The sequence below is a fragment of the Pipra filicauda genome, unplaced genomic scaffold (assembly GCF_003945595.2).
Source record: "Pipra filicauda isolate LSUMZ 115617 unplaced genomic scaffold, ASM394559v2 scaffold73_size2923735_pilon, whole genome shotgun sequence".
In the NCBI taxonomy this organism is placed as follows: domain Eukaryota; kingdom Metazoa; phylum Chordata; class Aves; order Passeriformes; family Pipridae; genus Pipra; species Pipra filicauda.
The window spans coordinates 477,198-495,056 of NW_024104909.1; the positions used below are offsets into that span (position 1 = coordinate 477,198).

General features: G+C 46.2%; 1 protein-coding gene across 4 annotated transcripts in view; it reads left to right on the forward strand.

The window, feature by feature from the left end:
• ADCY9 (adenylate cyclase 9) overlaps window positions 1-17,859 on the forward strand; it is a 97,529-nt gene that overhangs the window by 37,300 nt on the left and 42,370 nt on the right. For 3 of the 4 annotated variants that reach the window (XR_005566549.1, XR_005566548.1, XM_027750867.2), the window contains exons 2-3: window positions 9,723-9,895; window positions 15,116-15,220. Coding sequence is in view for 2 of the 4 variants with exons in the window: in XM_027750867.2 (XP_027606668.1) it covers window positions 9,723-9,895; window positions 15,116-15,220 (278 nt within the window). In the remaining 2 variants the exon portion in view is untranslated. The remainder of the gene's footprint in view (window positions 1-9,722; window positions 9,896-15,115; window positions 15,221-17,859) is intronic. The other variant, XM_027750868.2, reaches the window with a different exon arrangement.

The following is a 17,859-nucleotide window of genomic DNA, read 5'->3' on the forward strand; positions in this document are numbered from 1 at the left end:
GCAGAGCCCCCAGCCTGCCAAAACATATCTCAAACACATTTACATCTGCTTTGCATCACTGCAGCCACGCCCACGGCCTGGACCTCTCCATCCCACAGCTCCCAGTTTGCAGTGGGTGCCCCAGCGGGCTGGGCAGTGCTGGACTGAGGCTCTTGGTTTCCATCCCTGCTGCTCCATCCTTCTGCTTCTCTTCCTCTGCAGTTTCTTCAGCGCTGGCCCCTCGTTCCCAATCCAGCAGTGAAGCAAATGCTGAGTTTCTAAACGGGCTGTATTCATAGTTAAATTCAACTTCTAGTTCATTATTCTTTAAGTGCATTTTCAGAAAAGGTATTCCGTGGTAGGAATATCATAGTTTTTGAAGCAGTTGGAACCCCCTGCAAGCACCGTGTCCCCGTGGGCTTGGGTCGCTCTTGTTTGGGCAGCTGCATTGTTCAAACATTTCATTTTCTCTCATCACACCTATTCCTTTCCAGGTGTTAAAATTAACACAGATTGCAAAGGGATGGTCAATAAATGTGAAAAATAATGTCAGTATAAGAAGAGCAAATGCCTTTTCAGGCGTGTGATTGCATCATGGAATTCATTTTCGTGACCAAGACGAGGGTTTACAGGAGGGTCGATCAGTGTCAGGAAAAGCCAGACAGTATCTTTACCAGTATCTTAATCCCAAATAAGGCCCTCTTTTTAGCTTTAAATGTAGGCACATCATATACCTCTTGGGTTTTGGGAGGAACCCTTAGTATAGAGAGAACCTTTCCTCTGCAGCACGCCGCTAAATTTGCAGGACTTCAGGCTTCCCTTGCGGAGCACACTCTTACCCCTGGCAGGACTGCAAAATCCCAGACTCACCTTTCCTCAAACCTGCTTTTCTTTCCTGTTAAGGTGTCAAGCTGTGGGTTGTATTGAGGTAAAAAATGTGTTCAAAACCCAGAGTGGTTGCAGAGAACAGGCTCATCTGCTGTTTGCTCTCAGGCCACGGTCCGTGGCACAGGTGGAGCAGAACGTGAACACGGGCAGTTGTAACCCCAGGGTGAGGATCGGTCTCGCTCTTCAGCCCATCTTTCATTTGCCAGCAGAGTTTAAAAATACACGTGTAAATATATTCCTGAGCCAGCAGTGGCAGCTGGACCGATGTGTTTGAGCTGCATGTCTCTGCTGGATTTGCCCAGGCCTTTTCTCCCCCGAGTTTTTTGTTTGGTTGGGTTATTTTATCTCACCCAGGTTGAGAAGAAGATAAAAGAGCCTGAAGGAGGATGGACCGCCAGGCTGCAACTTCATTTCTGCAGTTTAGCCAGAAGTGTAAATTGTGGGTTTGGGTCCAGGATTCCCCACTTAAAACTGGCAGATGCTGAATACCAAAATTACACATGTGTTGTTGATCAGCATTTTCCAAACCTGCTGATGTCTCTTAGCTGATCAAAAGTAAGTATTTTGCTAAACAAAAGAGGCATAAGGAAAACAGCAGTTTTCCATAATTCAGAAGATGCCTCTGGTTTCTCTGGCTCTTTGGAGATTATGAGGATAGGTTTAGGGGTTTGGTTTTTTGTAGTTTCTTTTGTCTTTCCAGTCTATAAAGTTCTGTTTCTTATTACCATTGTTTCTGCTTTCCAGAGACCTAAGATAGCAAGTTGGCTCAGAAATTCCCTTTCTCATTTTAGCCACAGGAAATGTTGCTCCATTAATTCAAAGTGCTTTTCCAGGTAGGCTGGGAATTTTGTTGGAATCCAGGTGTTTTGGGTTATGTGCTTTTATTTGCACTGAGCTGGAAGTGGTTTCTACAGGTTAGAGGGTGGGACTTGCTTCACTGCTTTGCAGGTTGGGGAAAATTATTTCTTGTGAAGTCATCCAGTGTCCTCTTGCTCAGTCCTGCAGTGTGACCACCACACTGCCTGCTGATGTAAAAGACAGTGATGTGCTTCTGGCTTTCAGCTATATCCATGAAGTATCTGGAGATAAGAAACTGGAATTCACATGCAACTCTTATGAGTATTTTTAGGGCTCTAAAGAAAAAACCTTCATTAATTCTTTTTCATGTTATTCTACGTATATATATTCCGTTCAGAGCAGTCAGGTGTGTTGTGCCTGCCTTTCCTGGTGCTTCCACAACTGTTTTCCAAGAAGGATAGATATGATGGTGTGAGGGTCTTTAGTTTGTATCTGATAATATTTAAATGTTCAGTAAACCTCTGTGGTGTGTGATGTTACACACAAACCATCACGCGGAGAGTAGAAATTGGTCAGCGTTTATTGGGATTATAAATCAACCCATTTGATTGGGTTTATTAACATAAGTCTTCCTTAGTTCTGTGTGAAGAAATCTTCTGGCTTTGGCTTGCAGGGACCAGGTTGCTGTAATTGTGAGGAGCACAGGAGGAAGGGACTGTGCAAGGCAGGACAGCTGTGCCTGTGGTTCTCTGCCGGGAGCAGCACCAGCCTCTCCTGCTGGGTTTGGAGATGAGATGGGGGTATGGGATGTGGGGCTCTCCTCGTGCCTGCAGGAAGGTTGGTGAGAGGAGAGCTGTGCCTGAAAGAGAAGCGATTCACAGAATCACAGAATCATTAAGGTTGGAAAAGCCCTCCAAGATCATTGAGTCCAACCTGTGACCGATCACTGCCTTGTCAAGAAGACACTACGTGCCATGTCCAGTTGTTTCTTGAACACCTCTGGGGATGGTGGCTCCAACACACCTTCCTGGACAGTCCCTTCCAGTTCCTGACAACCCTTTCCGTGAAGAAATTCTTCCTGATGTCCAACTTAAACCTCCCCTGGCACAACTGGAGGCTGTTTCCTCTCCTCCTGTGCCTTGTTCCCTGGGAGCAGAACCTGACCCCCATCTGGCTCCCCCCTCCTGTCAGGGGGTTGCAGAGAGCGAGAAGGTCCCCCCTGAGCCTCCTTTTCTCCAGGCTGAACAACACCAGCTGGGGACGTTTTCTAAAAGAATGAAGTAAATGTGTATTTGCTGCCTAATCATGGAAACGTTTTCTAGTCCTCTCTGAGAAAAAACTGTTTAACTTAACTGGGAAAGTGGTGAAAAAGGTGAAGGTCTAGAAAAGTAAAAATGAGGGACCTGTGGGTTTGTGGTCAGAAGCAGGAAAAGCAGCACCCTGTGGGTATGTGGGGTGGGAGCTCTGACAGCCTTGCAGCTGGAGTAGGGACAAGATACCCAGTTCAGTACTCCTTCCTTTCTCCACGAGCTTTCCTGAGGAGTGAGGGAGACCAGCCTGGTTTGGTTGCTGTGGTGTTTAACCACAGCTGCTGGTAGTTCCATCAGGAAATCGGATAAACTCTGCCTGGCACAGCCCGTTGGGCACAGCTGGCAGCTGGGGTTGGGAGAGTCTCCCCTCTTGGAGCATCTCATGGAAGCTCTGCCCTCTCTGTTCAGCATGGCCAAGGTGTTTGGTCGTCTGCCCAGGCCCCTACTGGGGAGGAAGGTGCTGCAAGCACTTACCCTGGGAGTGGCCTCTGGGCATGGCCTGTGCACTGCACAGTCCCACGAGTGCTGGGCTGCTGCAGAGCTTCAAGCACAAGTTGATAAATATTTTTTTCCCCCAATTGTTGACATGCTTTCTCTCCAGACAGTCTAATTACAATACACTTGCTTCCTTCAAATTAAAAACATACCTGCAGGCCTTTACCTGTGAAAGCCAAAACTTAAAGTTGAGCTGCAAAGTCAGAGCGGCTTCTTGGGGCTGTGGTGAGGAGTCAGTACCAGGGCAGTGTCTCTGCTCTCACAGCTGGGACAGTTCAGTGATTGGAAAGTGTTTTGCAGGGCTGTCACAGCCCCTGGTTTGTATTGACCAGTCTTGTTGCCCAGGTGACATTCCTCTGAGCTTTTGCTTCTCTCTTCATTTCTGCTTACACAAGTTCTTTAATCGTGAAATTAATTGAGGCTTTAAGGGGAAAAACTTTGTGAAGTTATTTTTGGTGTAACAGTCTTTTGACAAATAAAGGTTGCAGAAGAGGGGAGAGAACATTTTTATATAAATAGCGACCCTTATTTACATTTAGAGTTGCACATGTCTTGGCACCACCTTCAGCTTGGGCGCTGGGTACCACTTTTGAAGATGCTTCAGTTGATGTCTATTGTGTATTATGACCTGTATTATGTACCTTCCAATGCCTGAAGGGGCTCCAGAAGAGCTGGAGAGGGATTTGGACAAGGGCCTGGAGGGACAGGACACAGGGAATGGCTTCCCACTGCCAGAGGGCAGGGCTAGATGGGATATTGGGAAGGGATTCTTGTCTGTGAGGGTGGTAAAACCCTGGCACAGTTGCCCAGAGAAGCTGTGGCTGCCCCATCCCTGGAAGTGTCCAAAGTGTCCAAGGCCAGGTTGGACAGGGCTTGGAGCAACCTGGGCTAGTGGAAGGTGTCCCTGCCCGCAGCAGGGGGTGGAACAAGATGAGCTTTCAGGTCCCTTCCCACCCAAACCATTCCATGATTTTATGACTGAGCAGTTGTGGATGTCAGCAGGACACGCCGGAGTTGCTGTGAAGGGTCAGTGGCTGGGCTGAGCTCCTGCGAGTTCAGAGGGGTTTTGTGGTGTAAAATCCCATCTCCCAACTCAGCAGGTGAGAGAGCTGTGCTGGGGAGGAGGAAGAGGTTTGTGTGAATTCCCTGTACAAGAGTGAGGCTGATAAAGTGAGAAAATAGTCCCCATAAATACAGATTTGGCAACTGTTGAATGTTAAAAATAGGAGAGAGTATTTGCTACTGAAAATCATCTTTAGATTCAGCAGCACCTTGGACCCAAAGGATACTAAATCTCCTGGGCTGAGGGTATTCCCTATATTATTTATTGCATGAACATTAGACTAGGTTAGTGCTTGAAAAATCATTTAAGATTTGACCAGATTAAAAAAAGAAAACCAACACAGGAAAGTTAGAGAGGAGCCAAAAAGAGACTGCAATTAGAGGTAAATACCTTTCAGGGTGGTTTTTTTGTTTGGTTTGGGGGGGTTTTTGGTATTTTTTAATTATTATTTGGCTGTCACGTTACATTCCAGAAATCACAGTTCAAAATTTAGTTTACAGAGCAGGTCAGAGTCTGATGAAATGGTGTGGCAGCATCTTTCACTGTGTGAGGGAACCTCACTGTAGGTATCTGTTTCCTTTCCCTGGAGTGGCAGCGCCTGGATATCAATACTTGCACTCCCAGATTTTTGGCAAAGTGCAGAGAGGGTGTCTTTAAAAGGCATGGAGAAAACTGCCTCCTGTCTTTCTAAAAAGAGAAAGCAAGAGCTGATGGGTTGCAGAGAAGCACAACCCAGGAGTGAGTTCCCCATCAGTGCAGGAAGGAGCTCAAGCCAGTCCTGAACTGCAGAGCCCTTGTTATGACCTTGCTGGCTGCTTGTGTCAGTCATATAAAACGAGATATTAAATTATTGAAAGTGAAGAGTTGACACTGTCCATCACAGACTGCAGCAGGAGATTAAACCACTTTCTAGCTGGGAAGGGACTTTTGCCCTGCCCTGGCAGTGACAGGCACTGGGGTTCTCACAGGGAAACAGTTTCCTTGGAAATTCCAGCTTTGTGTGAGGTAAGATACTGCAGAAGGAGAGGGGTGTGAAAATAGAGCTCAGGTAGTTCTGTAAATTTAATTATGGGGAGAAATGTGATTAAATGGCTAAACCATGGGGACTCTAAGGGAAATGATGGGAAGATAAATAGAGAAGGAACAGCATTATTACAAAGGGAGTGTAATCAATACAGTTTGGATTTTATTGCATCAGGGTAAGGAATATTGCTGTGTCCCAGCACAGAGGGATGGTACTGGAAAGCATGGAATCAGAAAAGGAAGCTCACCTGCTTATCAATATTTGTGTTAATCCCCCCTCCCCTGTAGGAGCAGACATGCCATCTTTAACAGCTGCAGGGAGGGCCATAAAAATGGGATTAGACTGGCATAACAGCAACTCCTGACCCGAAGTCTGAGGATAAATGAGCTGAAAGGAAGGTATAAATGCCTGAATTAGGGACTTGAAGGACCAGGACATCTCTTCTCTCCTTTTTCCCATTCCTTCCCAGCAAGTGGCTTCCCACTAATTCCCTGAGAGGGTTTTCCTGCTGCAGCCAGGGCTGGTGGAGTCACTCCTGTGGCCCATCCCAGTGTTCCCAGGGATGGGCAGGAGGGAGCCCCATCCTCTGCCTGTGCCTGTGCTCTGCAGCCACCAGCTTTTCTCACACCACCAAAACCTGCTGGAATTCCGCCTGGCATCTTTGCACACGGCCTTATTTATACTCTTGTTTATTTTTGTGCATGCAGAAAATAATCTGTGTGAGTGCCTGCATAGGATTTTTGTGTCGTTGTTAGGAGTATTTTTTAGTGGTTGGGATGGTTCTCTGGTTTTTTTTAAGTTCAGAGAACTGCCTGATAAAAGAAAAACAAACTGAACAAAGGAGCCAAGTACAGAAATTTACTGTTTCTTTTAAAATTCAGGACTAATAAACCCACAGTGGACATCTCACCTGTTGTTATTTTGTCAAAAATATCCTTTACAAATGCTGCCATGTCAATATTCAGAGCAGTTGAATTAAAGAAATAAGTGTTTTGGCTCAGCATGCAGGAGCTGTTAGTCTTTGTAACACTTAGAGGTTTTCAGACCTGGCAGTCCAGTGATGGAAATGGCTTGTGTTTCTCAGAGATTCGTGATGTAGCTCATTTTTCCTCCAGGGCAGAAAATGCTGTCTACATTAAATGGGTTTGTTGGGAGGTTGGGTTGCTGTAGCTCATTCCCTGTCTTTGCTTCCCAGAACCACCTCTGGAAAAAGCAGAATTTGAGGATAAAGCCTGCCAGAGTACAGATTTGCTATCAGCCACTTCGAGGTTGTGTTTCAACACTTATTTTGAATAAATATAGGGGAGTAAAAGGTTGAGCTTGGCCTTTAGAAATAACACCCCAAGCACCTCATAGCACTTTCTTCCTTGCCGTGTCCTGAGTTACTTGGTTGCACAGCAACACGCACCGAAAGTTGCATTTTCAAATAAAATATCAGCTCCTCTGCTTATTCCCTTCTTATTGTCACCTTACTTCATTGATGTAAACGTGCAGCACGGTGCTGTGGGTGTTCTTCCATACTCCATACACCACTTGTGTGGAAAATGTCCCTGTTGGTTGTACTAATTCCCTGGGGTGTGCAGAAGGAGGAAGAATACTCTTCCCAAATAATACATCTTGGTTTACCCCATTACAGCTCTACTCCATTAATGACTCCTTTTTATACCGGAATATTTCAGACTCAGCGTAGGAGTTGCTTTGTGAAGTGTCACAGAGTCCCAAGGAATACTGAAGCAAATTTAATTCTCCTATCATAAGGATTTAATAACAAACAAAGCATTAGTTAGGCCATGTTGGTAAAGTTGAAAGGTTTTTACACCTCTTCATTTTCCAAAACTTTGAAAAAATAACCTTTTTTTTCCTTCTTTGCTCTCCTGTTGGCTCCACACAAAACCTGTGCTGTGATTCTGCAGGATATTGGCTTTTCTCTGTCCCATTTCAAATGACCCCTTTTGAGTATCACTCCTTATGCAGGGATGTGATGGGGCTGGGGAGCATGAGAAAGGAATAAAGAGATTTTTAGAGTCCTTGCTGCCAAACCCAACCCTTTCAGCTGACTTCAAAGCCTGGGGGGCAGAGTGGGTGCTGTCAATGTGGCCATGGGCTGGTGTGTTTGCCAGGGAAGGAGAGGACAGGGTGGTGGATTCTGCTTTCCCAAACCCATTTTTAATGTCTGGTTTGCTGTGGCCTTTTCCCTTTGTCCTCAGTGTGGAGCTCAACCTGGAGGTAATTTTACTGCATGCAGCAGATTGACAAAATAATTCTGCTGCACAGCACAGTAAGACATAAAAAGTGCCTTTTCAAAAATACAATAAACAAAGAAAAGATGTTTGTTTAGAAAAAAAAAAAAAGGAGGAGTAATAGGAGCAGAGAAGTAATCCTGTTGCTTTAAGGTAGCTTTTAAAAATAGAAGTAGTAAGTTATTGCTTCAGCTTTTGCCACACTAAACATATAATTGTAAGCTGATTGTGGTGAATTCCTCACTCGGCAGCCCCCATCGATGGAAGTTTGAAGGACAGGGCCTGACATCTGGAAGCCAGCAGCAGCTCAGGATTTTATTAAGCAGCACTGCCAAATAAAATCCAGGCACTACAATAAATGATTTAAAAATGAAGATTGACTGTGGGGCAGCATCTCAAAGATGGAGCGAGCGAGATGGAGTTCGGGGCACTGTGTGGGAGCACCAGGGCTTTCCCCTCAGCTTTGGAGCCTGAGGGGGACATGGTGGATGTGGCTGTGGGTTTCTGTGGTGGTTGGAGTGCTCAGGAGTTGGAAGATATGACTGGAATGGACGGAGAAACTGCAAAATTGCTGTCGGTGTGCCTGGCTTCCATTTATTGGAAAGGTTACGGCCGAGGGCTGGTTGGTGTTGTGCATTACAGAGCTAACCCGAGGTTTATAGAATATGATTTTGCGTCTGTGAAGAAGGTTGTGAGAGAGTGAGTGACCTTATCACCCAGAGCAGAAACCTGCCCTCTTCCCCAGGCTGCAGCTGGCCATATTTATTTGCAGCGTTCACCCCGTGGACAGAGGCAGTCGAGTGCGGTCGATGGTGTGACAGTCGGGTCTGGCTGTAACGGGGTGACAAGTGTCAGGGCAGGGAGGAGACACAGAGCTGACCCCCATGGGAGCCAGCAGCCATCCCCTGAGCCAGGGGCAGCATCCCGAGGGACACTGGGATCTGGCAGCGCAGAAGAACGAGCCTTTCCCCTTCTGCACGCTGCTGACCCCCACGCTTTTCAGGGCACGTCGGTGCCTTTCAGCGCTGAGCAGGAGATTGCCCATCCAGTGGCAATAAAATGAACTCCTCTGAATTCAGAAAGCAGTGATTAACAGCTCCTTCTTAGTCTTTGTGTCTAGAAATAACCCAGAACATCACAAGGCAAAGTTCAAGGAAGTAGAAGAAGTGATATGCTAAACAAAATCCCAAGCTTTCATTTTGCGAACAGGTTTTTGATACAGCTCAGCTTGATACAACCTGCTATTTACCAGCCTGGCCTTTAATATTGGATCTGCTTCCCAATTATGCTTCAATTCATACACCAGTTGCAGAGGGCGTGTGTGGGTGTACGTGCGAGAGAGGGAGATTGATTTTGTTCTTTAAAAATGTGAAGTCTGCACTAACTCTGAAAACCCATCAGAATTTCTAGCACTTAAATGCCATTTCCTTTCTCAGTGTGCTACCAGCACTAAGTGATGTTCACGACAACTCCCTGGCAAGTGGAGCAATGCATGCTGGTTTTCAGAAGGAGAATATTAATACAGATATCAGTGAAAACCAGGCTGCAGATCCTTTCCACAAGTAAAGGGTTAATGTGAGAGCTCAAATTACAACTTGGAAGCGAATACATAAGGTCTTAGCTGTGTTTTTCAGAAGCAGACGAGTGAAAATGGAATAAAGAAAGTACATTTCGGTCCTGGCTGTTGCTGTGTGTTTGAGTCATCCCTTGTGCCTGGGCAGCAGGTTTGGGTAACCCTACATGCCACCACTTCACACACAACATCTTTTTATATTTCTGGTTGTTCTTCCCAGCCTTTTCCTGTGTGCTGTATTCCCGAGCCTTGACAGTGCTTTGGGAGTCACTGTATTTCATATCTGAGAAGCCCAAAGGAGTGTTGTCTTTGTCTTTCTGCAGCTCTGACTGTTCATTTCTATTTTCTGCAGGTTTGAAGACCTATCTGATCTCAGGTCAGAAGGTAAGGGAGCCCCACTGCAGCTGCTCACAGGCATTGCTTCCTGGCTTGGAGTCCACAGAGGGAGCCAGGACACAGGGAGCATCCTCAGCTGAGAACTCCAGAGACTCCACCGAGCCTCTCAAACAGGTGGAGAAACCAAAGGTGAGTTCTGATCTCAAAGACCAGCAGCACAGACCTCAAAAACCAGGCAAACCAGGGATGGGGAAACCTTACAGGCTTGTTTATGCACTGCTTTACATATATGTGTGTGTGTGTATGTATTTGTTTATATACATGGAGTGACAAAACGTGGTTTGAGGGAGGAAAAAAATTACCAAGTAAAAATTCCTCTCACCAAATGACAGGCAATCCCTGAAGTAAGGTGAGCACTTTTTAAAGGTGGTTTCAAAGAAGTATTTCCTTTTATATTTCAGGACTGAGAGGTCAGTGCTGCTTTTTCCATGGTCTGGATTTTATGCAGGGGAAAAAGAACATGATTTATGCAGCTACTGTAACTTTTGTGATTTTCTGCTTTTGCTGCTCCTGCCATTCCTCTGTCATGCAGGTTGTGTACCTGTGAGCCTTTTTATGGGTATTTAACAGACATCCCTGCAGAAAGATAACGGGATTGTTTGTGTGGTGGGAGAAAATGCTCTGAGGGGCTGTGACATTGTTATATCTGTTTGCTCTAGAAACCTGTGTCTAGAGCTGAGGGCAAGGATTTGTATGGATTCAGCTCTGAGGAATGATGACACTTTGTTATGTTCACACCTCTCCCAAGATCTCTTGACAAGGAAATCTGTGAAACAATGTGTATTGCTTCAGAGCTGTGCTGTTACTCTCCATCCTTCAGCTCAGAACAGATTTCCCAAACAACAGATGTCTGTTCTCTCTTTTCACTCGGGCTAAGAATTCCTTATCCTGGGCTGCCTGAGCTGGGCACAAATGTCAGAACCAGGGTCCCTGTCCTTAGACTTCAGTGTGTTCAGTCCTGACTGGATCCCTTCAACACAAGTTTGAGATTGAGCTGGTGGAGTTCATGTGGGGATGATTTTTGTGCTACTCCATTTTTACTCCTTGTTTGTTTGTTGTCTGGATTAGGAGAGTGTGAGTAGGGCCCCTTTACCCTGCCTCTGCACGTGGGTTTATGTTTTGCAGTAAAGGCACTGCATTACAAGTGAGATCAGCTGCACTGTCCAAAGTCAAGTGAGCTCCTTAGAGAGCAAACCAGACCTGTTTAACTGCAGAAGGCAGCTGTAGCCAACTTTATCCCTCTACAAAATATGCACTGTCTGTGGTTTGACAGCATCCAAGTTGCTGGTGATACGTTTCTATTCCTTCTCCTGTGTAAGAAAGAATATATTTGGCACCCTGCAGGCACCAGCTTTCCATCTCCTTCTTACCTTTCAACGAAAGCACCAGCAAATAAGGCAGGAAAATACATCTTAGAGTTGGTGGGGAGCTGTCCAAATGAACCTGTGAGCACTGCCCAGTGCGTGGCCGTGCACGAGTCCAGGTGTGACAGCGAGGGTGGAAACTCCTTCATTTCAAGCAGTGAAGGAAGAATGTGCCAATTGGAGCAGCATTGCTGAGCTGTCTCTCTGGAGCAGAAGGGAAAGAGAAGGGCTGAAACAAAGCAGTGGAGCTGAGGGTGCTGTTCTGAGGGACAGTGAGGATGCCTTGGGAATGTCAGGCAGCAGAGGAGGCTGTGACTGAGGACCCTGAAACAACAGCAAAGTACAGGACTGACCAAGGTTGTTATATACAAACTTACAGTGGCACTTGTTAAAATGATCCAGGTCCAAAATGAAATGTGTTGTTAAGGATCAGCTCTGTGTTTGCAGGTACAGCTGCACCACTGTCCCTGAGCAGCTGATACGTGATGTGGAGCACATATGTGCCCCACCAGGCTTTGTTTGCTGCCTAGTCCCTGATTTTCTGCTCTGGGGCTGTTGCTTGGTGTTAATGGCTGTTTAGAGTATCCTCAGTTGGAAGGGGCCCACAAGGATCATCCAAGTGCAGCTCCTGGCTCTTGAAGTGTTTGAGTGCTGAGTGCTGGTCTGTGCAGTGCAGAAGTGCCAGCGTGACTATCTGAGTGAGGGAAGGAGAAGCTAAAAGAAGCTGCTAAGAGGAGCACCTCGGACAAGTGCCAGCTCGCTTTCAGCTGCCTTGGATACCCTGTTGTGCCACAGCTACTGCAGAGAGTTTGTCTGTATGGGTGCCTGGTTTTACTCATCACCCTGAGCCCTGCTCGTCTGGCCAGGGATTCCTTGAGCAGCCTCACAGTTCACTGACGCTGGAGTGAATTTGTGCTCTGAATTCTGTGAATTCCCTGGGGTCTGATAAGCATCTGTATGGTGGATGCCATGGAGTGGTGGAGCAATCCTGTGAGTGCTGAGCACGGGCTTAAAAATGTGTTCTGAGACTGTAGTTGCAGCCCAGGAGTGCAGAGTGTCTTTGCCTCTCACAGCATGGCCAGGTACAGATATTCCAGGCTCCACAGCACAAGGGTGGAGGTGCACCAGCCTTCTCTCTGCTGTTACAGTCACAGAGTCTTGGAATGGTTTGGGTTGGAAGGACCTTAAAACTCATCTCATTCCACCCCCCTGCCATGGGCAGGGACACCTTCCACCAGCCCAGGTTGCTCCAAGCCCCGTCCAACCTGACCTTGGACACTTCCAGGGCTGGGCAGCCACAGCTTCTCTGGGGAACCTGTGCCAGTGTTTTACTACTCCTGTTGTAAAAATCTTCTTCCCAATATCTAATCTCAATTTACCCTCTTTCAGTTTAAATAAATATGTGTATCAAAAAATGTCCACAAAGAACGACTGCAGTTTAATCACAGATCATGCACAATTTTTGAAAAGGAGTGGGTTTCTTTGGGGGTTTGTGTGCTGGTTTTTTTTAAAGCCTGCAGCTCACTGGTAGGGTCTGGAGATAATAATTTGCAAAAGAATCATGACTTATATGCGACTGTTTTAAATACAAAGCTGTAAACAGTGTCAGTGTAGGAGGAGATGACTCCAGCTCTGCAAAAGAGACTTAAACAGGAGGGGCAAAATTACAGGCAAGATGAAATATTTTTGCTTTAAAGGGAATAAGTGGCCATATTGGATGCCAAGGATGACTTTCACATTTGGGGCTTGAGCAAATGTCAAGGAAAGTCAGGAGGGAGAATGCAACAGTACTTGATCCATGAAAGGAATCGTGTTTCCTCCTCTGGTGTATCTGCAGTTCATTTAACTGCAAACTGCAGTAAGTGTAGATATCAATACAGTGCATGTATGTAATTAAAATGGTGAAGACAGAGGCTAAAACTATAATAAGTCTGTAATAGCAGCTGGTTTTTGAACGAAAACGCTGTAACCTGCTTAAGCAGTTTTGGTATCAGTTTATTTTCCCTATTATCTTTAATGAAATGCCTCACTTGACAGGGAATCATAAGCTGTTGTAAAAATGTTTTAATCATTGCTTGGTATGAAAACAGAAGGTCCTTTTGCTTGTCTGGGTGTTTGCTGGAAGTGCATTAATGTTTTATTCATGGCAGTGAGGCCACAGCACACGGAGCCCTGTGAGTGCCTGCAATAGAGAAGGAACTTAATGATGTTCACTTGAACACAGAGGGACTTCTGCCTCTTCCCAAGGGTCAGGCTGCTCTTCCGAGCCCTTTGCCTCCTGGTTTAACCCCGAGAGCTGAGTGTTTGAGGTGGCCTTCCTAATTTATTAGCAAGATCAAACAGGGAGTATTTTCTTTATTTATTGCTGGAGGTGTTTGGTTTTTGTTGCCATTAACTGACTTCTGCCATGGATAAATCTATTAACTAACCCTCTAGGAGTTTAGAGGGCTTGTTAGCCTGTTGCCAGTTTGTTTTTCAAGCCATCTAATAATGCCTTCCACAGAGTGGTCAAGACATTCTTGGCATTTAGTCCGAGATTATTTTTAAACACGACCGTTTGAGAACCAGCTTCGTAATTTCTTCAGCTGTGCTGGTATTTGTTCAAACTGTGCAGGTTCAGAAGTGGACATAAGTTGCTCTTCTGATGCCAGTTAGGAAACTCAGAGTAATTTCAGTGCACCAGCCTGGACTGTGCCCCTGAGGAACAGCAGATATGATGGTCTGCTGGCTTCTGAGAAGGCTCAGGGTCTTCATGAAAGCCTTTGAGAGGCACTGGTGAGTGGTGAGGTGGGCCAGCAGTCACGGGGAGAGTGGGCTGGGAGAAACACCTGCAGATTAAACATTCTGGGTGATTCAGTTTCAGGCATGACACCAGAGGGAGAAAAGGGGCTTTGGGTGAAGAGTCAGTTCTGAAAAGACTTAACACCCTGATCTCTGAAACCAAGGGAGAACCCGAAGGCAGAAGTTGTGGGTTTGGACCAGGAGAACGACAGACTAGAGAGACTTGAACGTGCCCCTCCTGAGTCCAGAAAAAACAGCTAAAATGAACATGGGCTGTTGAGTTTGGGACAAAAGGCTCAAAGTGCTTTCTGAAAAACTTACCAGGGTGCTGAGTGAATCCCCTCCCACACATCAGCAGACCTCTGGTGAGCCTGGTCGCAGTGACCATCCCCAGAGCAGGGGAGTTGCCAAGAGGGCTCAAGCACAGGGTGCTCTGAGCAGGATCCTGGCAGGACTGGAGGAGAGAGCGAAGAACCTCGAAGATACAATTCTGGGGTTCATTCCCCTAAAGAAGATCACATTTTAACTCGAAGGAATTAGCTTGTTTTAAAAGCTCAAGTGCAGCGTTTCAGGTTGCTTCCAAAACGCGCAACCTGGAACTGGTACAAGTCCCGAAGGGTTTGCTTTCCGTGTTCCCTGTGACATTTGCTGAGTGTTTGGCTTCAACAACATAGGACAACCTGAGCTCCACTCCCCTGCCTTAGAGCTCTGTGTGAAAAAGTATTTCCCTTCCTTAGTTTCAGATTTGTTGCTTTCCATTTCCCTGTACTGCTCGTAATGCATCGCCCTGTTTCGTGCTTTTTCTGGATTTTGCTGCATTTTGTGCTAAGTCTTCACTCCTAATGCCATTCAGGTCCCTTTGCAGGCAGTTTTTACACAAGAAAATTGCACTCCACCTACTAAGGAGCATTTTACTCCCCTCGGGGAGGTCCTGTGCTAGTATGCAGCGATTACAGTGTATCTGTGATCTTGCACTAGTGCAGCTTTCCTGGGTTAGATTTAGCTCCAGTGAACAGCAAATCTGTGATTTATTTTTGAAACGGTGCATTCTGTTCCAGTCAAGTTTTGCTCCCTACTTCCCATTCTGTAGCTTTGTTTATCTTTTAACCATACTGCAAGTATACAAGTGGACCGAATTACAAATTGCATAATACTGCAAGGACACCAGAACATTCCTGGCTAAAATTTTTTTGTCTCATTGCAGCCTTGCCCTTCATGTAGTACTACCCTTGCTCCCCACTGCGATGTCAGCGTAGAGGAAGGAGCTATCCAAAATGGTTGTCAGGATGAGCATAAAAACAGTACAAAGGTAATTTAAGTATTTCTCACTCCCCTTCTTCTCCCTTATTTCTCTGCTTCCCTCAGCTTTCTCATTTTTGCTCCGCTGTTCCTTTATTCAAGCTCTTGAGCAGCAGAACGGATTTTGATTTTGAGCAGTTGTGTTCTAAAATTTAGTTCAAGTCCCCCGCCTCAATTTTCAGAATTTTTAGTAATTTTATGGGCTCAGATTGATACTGAGAAGGACCTAAAATTTGGACTCATTCAGTTACACTGAGGCTACTCAGAAGGCACAAACAGCACTGCCAGGCTCTCCATCCCTTACCCCAGTGGGCTGTGTCACCTCACCACAAGTGATGTGTCTTGCCAGTGTCTCCTGCATTGCAGCTCTAAGACACACAGCTGAAATTCCCAGCTTTCAGTCACTTTGCATCCATTTCTGACCAACAGATACAGCACCTTACATGTTCCTCGTGCTGCTGCTGCCATGGTTGCTTTTCCTGAAGCCACCTGCTTCTTCCTCTGCCTCACCACACGTTGCCTGTTTGTCGTCTTGTTTGTGACCTTCACAGCCCCTGCTCTACCTGTCACTTCTCCCTCCTGAACATTAAGCTCCTGCCTAAATGCAGATTGGGGACCAGTGCTCATCACCTGGCTGTTATATATTCAAATAAGTTTAATGCTTTCCCTCATCAGAGCGAATCGCTTCATAAACACACTCTGAGACAACAGTCTTGTTCTTCACGTCTGGCTTAAAGCTTTTCTCGCCTATAAAGGTGGTTGAAAACCTTGCCAGCACTTACTCCACTGCTCAGCCACTCAATTACTCTGTGTTTGTCTCTCTGCTCTCTGTCTGTACTTGACCTGTTGTCTCATGCCTAAATTGTAAGCTCAGAAGCAAGGCCTGCCTTACTGGGCTATAGGGGTGTGTTACACAGCAGTTCTGTGCCAGGATTCCCAGGAAACAACCTAAGAAAAGAGTCAAATAATAATCCCTTCAGCCCTGAGGGAGGTGGAGCAGAGTGGCCAGCACATACTGCTCTCAAACCAGCACGAGATCTTTAAGACAAAAACCCTGGGAGATCTGCAGGTGGGCAGGAGATGTTTCTTCTCCACGCTGCCTCTGCCCACGTGCCAGGGATCTCCAGGATCCAACTGCAAACAGAGATTGTCCTCAGGTACCGACTGCCTGGTGTCAGGAGATGTCTTCATTGGAATTATCCTTTGAGTTCCTTCCTCCTGCAGCTGTACTGGCTTCATGTGTGTGAATCAGCCAGTCATCTGACCCTGCTTGGAGGAGGTCTGTGCAGAGCAGAGGAAAAGGGCTGTAATTTTGCTGGAAGAAACATGTTAGTGGAGACCAAATTGCACGTCCTCCTTGGATTTGGTTTGGTTATTACTCAGCCAAAAATTGGAGCTGTTACGTGGCTCTCCAGTAAGTCTGAGATGCCTCTTTAACTGAGAGCCTTAAGAACAGCCACATGCACAAAGTTACTGTGGCATTTGATTTCCAAATCTTCCTTGAAGTTTGAGGTCTCTCGGGAAAAGGAGCCGTAAGCTCCCTCTACCCATCTCTGGAGTCTGTTCCCTTCCCATGCCACATGCTGCCCTCATGTCCCCTGCCTTTTGGGAATGTTACTGATGTTTGACCACATCCTTGGACCTCTGTGGGTCCCAACAGCCTCTGGAGCTTCCCTATCTTTTGATGAGAGGAAACTCTCACATCAGGTCTCTGAGTTCTCAAGCAAACCCTGTTGCCTTCGGAAGCCACAGTAACACTGGAGCTAACAACATTTAATAAATAGGGATTTTCTCCTACACAAACAGTTTCACACTCTAATCCCTGCCTCTAAAGATTAACAGAGTGGAGACAGCACAGGGAAACCTTGAGCTGACTGAAGGAAAGAATTTTCTTGGGGATTTGAGCCTTTGCCAAGGAGCTGAAGAGAAAGTCCATGCTGACCTTCTTTGAAGGAGCAGAAATTTTCACTGCATTTTTCAGATGATCTTAAAGAACAGCAGGGAGAGCAGACAGTGCACAGGAGTCCAGATCTTTTATTTGAGCTGATCATAGCAAAAACTGTGTTCTCTCAGTTACTGCTTTTCAAGTAACAAGTGGCTGCAGGGGTGAGAAAGAGGAGAAAGACACACTTTATTATGAAAAAAAAAAAGGTGGTAACTATGACCTTCAGTTTTTCTTTAGGCCTCAGGTTGTTCTGGGAAGTGCTCTGAGCAAATACAATCCTTAGCATAAATATAAAAAAGCCCCCACCAAACAAAGAAAACCCTTCACTAGCAGCTTGTTGGTCTGTTCTCTTTGGTTTCCCTTTGTTAGTTCTCCTTATCTCCAAACCTGGCTCTGCAGGATGCCTTGTGCTCCATAGCTGTGTTCCCTCTGAGCAGGCTGGATAACCTGGTAGGGATGCAGGAGGACTTGCTCGGAAGCTGCTGAATGTTTTCCCTTCGAAAGAAAGAACATGGTGACCTTTTATGTGAGAAGTCCTCATGCCTCTGGCTTACAGGGGAGTGTCCCTCTGTCCCAGGCAGCACCTCTCCATCCAAGAGGGCTCTTGGTCTGCCCCTGGTGGGATATGTGTGGCTGAAATCACCTTTCTCTCCTGGTTATTATGGTCTGTAGCAAAGCATTGGCAGCACACCAAGGAAACTACC